Source organism: Phalaenopsis equestris, unplaced genomic scaffold, assembly GCF_001263595.1.
Source record: "Phalaenopsis equestris unplaced genomic scaffold, ASM126359v1 Scaffold000206, whole genome shotgun sequence".
Lineage (NCBI taxonomy): Eukaryota > Viridiplantae > Streptophyta > Magnoliopsida > Asparagales > Orchidaceae > Phalaenopsis > Phalaenopsis equestris.
Window position 1 is genome coordinate 528,585 of NW_018164648.1, and position 7,635 is coordinate 536,219.

Here is a 7,635-nt window from a genome sequence, read left to right on the forward strand (position 1 = left end):
TCTACATCTCTTTTTTTAGTTTAATTTTAACGAGCCGAACACGAACACGAACACATTATTCACGAGTCATTTTCGAATACGAGCCTATTTCGAACACGAACAATTTCGAACGAACTGGACACGAGCCAAGCCTGAGCTCACTCAAGCTCGACTCGTTTAAACCCTATTGTTTGGTGACTCCCATAGCCACTATTTTGCTGAGAAATTTAGGCAAAATCACATAACTTGAAAGTTATAGCCAATGTTTTAATTATGTTGAAAAACTATATTATCTTTGCTGTTGAAGATTGGTTTCATGACAATCCAATCTGAGTTGGGGCCAATTTAAGATTTTGATCAAGATTTTTTTAGTTATGGGAATCATTAGAATCGTCTGTTTTGGATATAGAAACTTCGGCAACTAAGCATACGGGCATTCAAACTACCATGCAATTTCTTCAAAATATAGCCAACTCAAATTTCCAAAATTACATTATCAAATTATACATTTTCCCCTCTTTCCTCAATTTTATTTCCAATATTATCGAAGCCTATTATTCTCTGATCATTGAAAATCAAATCTCTCTATTCCCATCATGTAGCTTTTCGCTGTCTCCTAAGCCTTCATATACTCTTTCCTAAACATAATAACTTGTCAGGAAACCCATCTCCATTAAGAGTAGTTATTTCCCATTTAAGTTTTATGAATTCTTCCAATGAAGCTATTGAGAATACATATTGCTGAAATTATCGGCCGCTTCACTCTGTAGGTATCCTCACCTCTTCAAACAAAAGCGTGCTTCCTAGTTCACTGCTGCAAAATGCGAGCTTCTGTTCCTATCGAAAATGCTGAAATCAGTCCCCCATCCACTTTATTTAAATATGGTTTTTAACTGAAAACTGGAACCATTTTTTATCAGGTTAATTGCGGTTGATAGCAAGCATAGCTCAAGTTCAATCCTATTCTATCACCCTCTTATCATTTCTCCTATTCAGTGCATATAAACTTGCTTCTATTCCAATGCAATCCATACATTTTCCTCTTCCCTTGCCACCTATGATGGCTCTTCTTCCACGTCACATTAGGTTTCACGAGTTCAAAATTCTATGTATTATATTTTAGATTCAAGCATCTTTTAAGACTGGTTGGTCTCATTGAGGATGTTGAGGGTGTTGAGACGAAGAAGACTATGACTAATGAAATCCGTAAGGCGAAGTTACATTTTTCATCCCCATTATGTGGTTTTAATCCAGTGAGCTTCCTTTGGTGGTGATTATTGATTCAAGTATGATGCATCCGGAGGTATGATTTGATTTTATTTTGCCACCATCGCTGCCACATTCTGAATCTGTCAATTTAATTTTATCACCACTTGGACTTATTTCCCATTATATATTCGTCATCGGTTGATCTTCCTTCGAAGGTGATTTTTATTTAATTCTGATGCCACTACATCCAGCCATACATTGACTTAATTATGCCAGCATCACCTTTTTTGTAAAGCTTGCTGAGATATGGAAGCATGATACATAGCAGCATCCAATGTGCAATCTTTCTTATAAATTTTTGTGTATAATTAGTTTTGAAACTTCTTGGGTTGGATTTTTCTCAGCTTGAAAGAACTGATGGTATGGCTCTTTTCCTTCCTGATCCATAAGAGAGACGCAATTTATTTCATTTCATATTTAATTAATTTTTTTATTTTCATGCTATTTATTATTTTATGCTTTTGGATATTATGAATATATATATATATTTTTTCTGTATATTTATTTTAGTATGTTGGTTGAAATATTCCATGTTTGTATATGGGTTTTAGTATGCTATAGCTATAGTTATGATTGATCTTAGGGGCATTTACATACATACCGCGCAATTCCTATGTATTTACATATCTAACAGCTAAAGTTTGCTATTTACATTTATAACTCTTTGGTGTGTCATAAATCTACGCATAAAAATGTGTATTTCACATTTAACAAGTTAGTAATTGTGGTATTCTTTTGATGTGTTATTAAAGATTTTAGTGGAATGCATGTAAATATCAAAGTTGTGTATCAGGTCAATATCTCTTTTTTTTTAATGCATTTTCTGCTTTAATTAATATAAAATGAGCATTAATTTATATATGATTTATATATTAAAGAACTTAGTTTTATAGTTCTTATCCCTTTCCAGACAAATTTAGATTGTGATGTATGCCATTGATATAACTGAATTTTAGTGATGAAATTTTTTTATTTTGCAGGAGGAGAAAAAAAGGTATGAAGAGAAGTTCAGGCAGGGCTACTAAGCTCTCATTCGCCCGCCCGCCCGCCCCCATGGAAAGTTTGTGCTGACTTTTGGTGGCCTTGTTGAACATTTCATGATATAATTTAGTAATTTAGACTTGTAAACTGTGCTCAAAATTGATAATCCTTGATTTTAAACTGCTCAAGAGATTCTGCATGTCTGTAATTTTTATTGCAATTCTTATTCTAACCTTTCACAGTTTTGGTGGTATTCCTCAGAATATAATAGGAAATATGAAGTAAGGTGAAGTGCTGCGTTTATTTTCAGTAATAAAGAATGTTAGGGTCTTAATGATTTAATTCAACAGAAGCTGTCTGCCTATATCATACTCTGCACATCAATATGCTTAGTAGTGACTAGAAGATGTTAATCATAAGCAGAAAAAAAGTGAAAATGTGAGTAGCAAAGTGTGAAAATGACTCGATAGTAATGCGGGAAGGAGAACAATTATAGCAATTACTAGAGAGAAAGAGAGAGCGTACATAATGAGAGGATTAGGTGCAAAAAAGAGGGGAAATAATTGAAGGAGATTGGATGCAATTGAGAGTATATAAGCTAAGGAGGTGTTTGAGATCTTTTTTTTTTTTTGTTTTCTTTTATTATTATTATTTTGTGAAATAAGACAAGTTTGATATGATGGATTAAGATATAAATATTTTTAGAAGAGTGAAAACACTTTTAAAATTATTTTTGAGCATTTTTAAAGATAAAATAAATTTATTTTTAAGATAAACATGATAACGGTAAAAAAAAATAATAATAATAATAATAAAAGAGCTCACAAACAAGTTTGATATGTCATCAACAAATTTATTTTATTTTTAAGATAAACATGATAACGGTAAAAAAATAATAATAATAATAAAAGAGCTCACAAAAAAGTTTGATATGTCATCAACAAATTTATTCATTTAGTGTGAAGCTCGAGGCAATATGTAGGAATCTTGGGTTTTTTTAACAAGAAATATATCAAACCCAAATTAAAATCATGTAAAAGTTTTGATTTCAGTAAACTTACAATCAAACTGATCGACTCAATGAGATTGATTCAATGACACCAAAATTGACTCAATTTGAGTAAAATCAAGCCAATTAAATCTTTTTTGAAAGCTTATGTCGTTAATTGGAAGGTCAAATTGATTCTAAATCAGACAAGTTCGTAATAAAATTGGGTGACTCGGTGAGATGAATTCAGCTAACCTAAGATCACTCAATACCAACATCATGAAGATGCTTAAATATCCATAAAATTTTGCCCAATCGTGAGAAATTCTATGGGGCGTTCGATGGAATGACTTGAATTCCTTCCTTATTTGTAGGGGAGACACTCCAATACTTTGTAAATAAAATCATATTATCTTCATGAAAGGAAACTTAAAACCTTGAATTGCCTGGAGCTGACTCGAGAAGGAGTTGAATTCTAATGTCGTTCCACACTAAAAACCCGACGACCACTTCCTGATCTTGTAGTTGCTGACCACTGTCAGCCTCCCCCTGCTTGTTGCAATGAAACACCTCACAGAGTCACAACATACGTTGTAGTGTGACGAAGCACCGACTTTGCAAAGTGACGAAGCACCGTGCAGGCAAATACCGACGTCGCAGAATAATGAAGCATCATGCTGAGTAAAGACCAAAACCGGGGAGTAACGAGGGATCCTAAAGAGCAGTGCATCATCCTAAAGATCGTGCAATGATACACCTCGAAGAGGGTGCATTGAAAAACCGTCAACTACTCTACCACATTTGCTCCCCAAAGTTGTACAATCCTTTTTTCTTGCATATAATCATCGTACTTCGAGGAACTATGTGATCATTTACCGTCTGTTGGAGAAGGGCATGTATGTGTACTGATCAACATATAATAGATCATTCTGACTTGGCTAAGTCCCATTGTTTTTCACTTATCTGGTTTTCCGCATAAAAAAAATTATGGGTTATCTACCTATCACGTCGATTACCTGTGTTTGTAATGAACTTTTACGCAACATTAAGACGCTAAATAATCACTTTGGCTCGAGGGCCTGAAAAGACATAAATCATAATTAAATATGTTTTAAATCAGGCTTCATCGTGAGTGCAACCGGAAGACTAACCCTATCATTTTTACATTTTATTTTTTATTTTTTATTCTTAAAAAAGTATTTATTTAATACATTTTAACACGTTTCTATTTTATTTAAAAATTTATTTATTTTATTATAAAAAATAAATCATTTAAAAATTATTATTTAATATTTTTAAAGCTAACTAAACATATTATTTATTATAAAAAATAAATCATTTAAAAATTATTATCTAATATTTGAGCTTGATAATATTTAAAATATTAAATTTATGGCGCGCGCAAAGAATTAAACCTCCGGCTCGGACCCGCCACTGAGAACGAGGATAGGAGAGTTGCCAATCGTTTTCTCGCATTCCTTCTCTCTTTCTTTCTAGGTCTGCTTTCTTCTTTCTTCTTCTTCTTCTTTCCGTTCATTCACATTCGCTTTCTTGTGCTTTCAATCATTGCATGATTTTTGGCGTTTTCTCGAGTGTTCTTTCTGCTGTTGGTAAATTTAAAAAAGGAATTTCGGTTCTTGTGTTTATGGGATTTAATTTGAAATTTAGATTTGAATTAAAACAAGGAAGCTCGGTTTTTGTGTAAACAAAATCAATTTGATCGGAGACGGGGAGTTTTGATCAGCGAGGGTTTTGTATAAACAGTTTCTTGCCCTTCGTTTTTCTGTTGATTTTGATCTTGATATTCGATACGCGAGATGGCGAAGAGAGATTCAAGTTTCTTGGTATTTCTGAAAATATGAATCGAATTTCGATGTAGAATGATTTATGAATGGCGATTCTTGTTTTCCACCGGCATTCGCCGATTCTTGTTATATTTTCGTTATTCTTCTGTCTTCAATTTTGATCTATGACGACTTCTGGTATTTCAGCAAATGCCCTCCTTATGTTTCTTTTGATTTGATCGATGGGAGAGGAGGAGTTTGACTGCGTGTTTTGTTAGGTTTGTTGATTTGTAAATTTGGCTTCATGTTGACGAAATATCTGTGAAATTAATATCGGCAATCTTCTTTTATCAAGTAGAAGAAGCTATGATACTATGATTTTTAAAGTAAAACATGTTTTTATTTTTTATATTTGGTAATTGAATTTTCTTTTTGCGACGCAATGGTGAACAGATAAACGTTGGAAATCTCATAGATCTATGGAACCATATGGCAATGATTTGCAAAATCATATCCGAGAATCTGACAGCAGAGCATTCAAAGGGAAGTGTGTTGCTGAGGATCTGAGTTACTTAGACAGAAGAGAAGCAGCTGCTCAACCACTAAATCTTCAGACTGAAGCTCATATCTCATCTCGATGTGGCTATAATCTAGAAATATATTGCCAAAGATGGGCCAACACTGTTGAAAATACTATTCTAGAGCCAAAAATAAGGTTTGCACATCCACTGCACCAGCTCCATTCATCCGTTTTTTATTTAGTAATCTGAACTTCTAAAAATTGTTCATTTTCTCTTCTTAACGCCAGGAAGAAAAATCCGACCTACTGTTTCCTTGAACCTTTATCAAATTTTCCTCAAGAGGACAGTGGGGAAATCATAAAAGATAGATGCAAGTGGAAGAAATACCAACAAGTTTCAACTGACGGGCCGTATTTTCCTAGGTACAGTAATCCTGAACAGTTAAGCTTCATAATTAGTTCTTTTACTTCTATTAAATTTCTGAATGTACAGTAATCCTGAACAGTTAAGCTTCATAATTAGCTCTTTAACTTCTATTAAATTTCTGAATGTTTTACTTGTTTCTATAAACCCGCCCCGCCCCCCCCCCAAAAGCACCTTAACTAATCTTTGCTCATTCTAATTCAAAAAAAAAAAAAGAATTTTGAACACTTGTGATTTCATACAGCACCCTAACTAATCTTTGCTCATTCTAATAAGTCCATTACTTTTCCGTTTAATCCAGAAATTCTCAAAGATTTTGTTGTAATTTTTGTTTAGCTTCTCCTACAAATGCACTTACCCCGGATGCACTATGAGGATGCATACTGAGAGGGTCTCTCTTCATCCAGACAAGATGATGGTATCTTATGAAGGAGTACATAACCATGGCGAAATTCAGGCTTCGACTGGGCAGCTCCCACCAGCTCAAATTTCTTCTTATAAGCCTTTCAACAGCAGAGATTTACAGCAATATCCCTGCATCTCAGTATCCGAGCATCGAAAACTTGCATCTCAGTATGATGTAATGCACAGATTACAGTCCCCTTCAGTTTACATCATGAAATTGGATCAATATATTGAGCACCTGAAGCCCAATTATGGCATATTTCTTAACCACCCAAGTAAAATCAAGTATGGTGTTCTGGATGATCGTGCTGCAGAGAGTACTGCTTCCATTTCTGGGATGAGTTCCTCTCAAGTTGGCTTTGGAGAATCTCATCAAGCGTTTTGTGCTGTGCACAATGTTTTCCATTCGCCTCTTTATTGTAATAGCATTCCAAATCCATATCATTCACAGCAACTGCAGCAAGTTTATACTGCAGAATATCATTCTGTTCCATTTCCTGATCTTTTTTTCAGTTCTGAACCTTCTGTTTCTTTGGGCATTCAATGTGCAAACACTGTCATGGCTGGAGGAGAAATTAACTTCCATTACAATCTGATGCAGAGAACCTTCAAACCTCTAACTTATGAAGACCCTTCATCCTCTTTGATGGCTGGTGGAGTGTATAGAAATACTGGAGTTATAAATGGTGCTGATGAATTGTGTTGGATCCACCCATCTTGTCCTCAACTTAATGGTAACTTGACTGAGAACTTCAACGCATAAAGCCTAAACCTGCACCGCTAAGTGAGACAGGTTTTCATTCATTCACAACATGCGACAACAACAAATCTGGGTGGCGGATTCTGATGAAATTGCTTGTGGATGATTTGCAGATTTAGGATAGAAATGGATTGGATCTCTCTTTGGAAGAGAAGGGAGGCGAAATCGGCATGGGGAAAATTTTAAAATGTGATCTAAGGGGAAACTAATGTTTTCAATTTTAGTTGTACCTTGAAATTAGACTTGATTCCAATTCTTTAGGCAAGATGAATTGCATTTTATGGTTAGAATCACATCTAATTCTTTTGCATTTGCTTATATATCCTAGTGCTTTATGGTAGTTTCTGATGTTTTGTTGGAAGAGGATATGTATAGAAAATACGACAACAACAACAAGCTTTTATCAAACAGCACATGCCTAGAAGCCGACACGAACAAGATTCAAAGAGACTCTGAGATTACTATTGTCTGGCCTCTTTCCCAAAGAGTTGGATGATGTTGGTAGCAACACAAAATTAAAAGCCA

At 34.4% G+C, this 7,635-nt stretch overlaps 2 protein-coding genes across 3 annotated transcripts in view; both read left to right on the forward strand.

The window, feature by feature from the left end:
• LOC110023054 (DNA-directed RNA polymerases II, IV and V subunit 11) overlaps positions 1–2,443 on the forward strand; it is a 10,385-nt gene extending 7,942 nt beyond the window's left edge. Inside the window, exon 5 of the mRNA XM_020722268.1 lies at positions 2,229–2,443. Within this exon, the coding sequence (XP_020577927.1) occupies positions 2,229–2,273 (45 nt within the window). The 3' untranslated portion in view covers positions 2,274–2,443. The remainder of the gene's footprint in view (positions 1–2,228) is intronic.
• A 2,316-nt stretch (positions 2,444–4,759) lies between these two features.
• On the forward strand, positions 4,760–7,410 carry LOC110023051. 2 transcript variants are annotated; one of them, XM_020722264.1, is made up of 4 exons: positions 4,760–4,827; positions 5,455–5,716; positions 5,810–5,944; positions 6,282–7,410. In XM_020722264.1, the coding sequence occupies exons 1-4, from the start codon at positions 4,788–4,790 to the stop codon at positions 7,111–7,113; spliced, it is 1,269 nt and encodes a 422-aa protein (XP_020577923.1). In that variant the 5' UTR covers positions 4,760–4,787; the 3' UTR covers positions 7,114–7,410. The 2 variants fall into 2 exon arrangements, with proteins under 2 accessions (XP_020577923.1, XP_020577924.1); XM_020722265.1 differs by lacking the exon at positions 4,760–4,827 and adding an exon at positions 5,212–5,279.
• Positions 7,411–7,635: the final 225 nt, after the last annotated feature.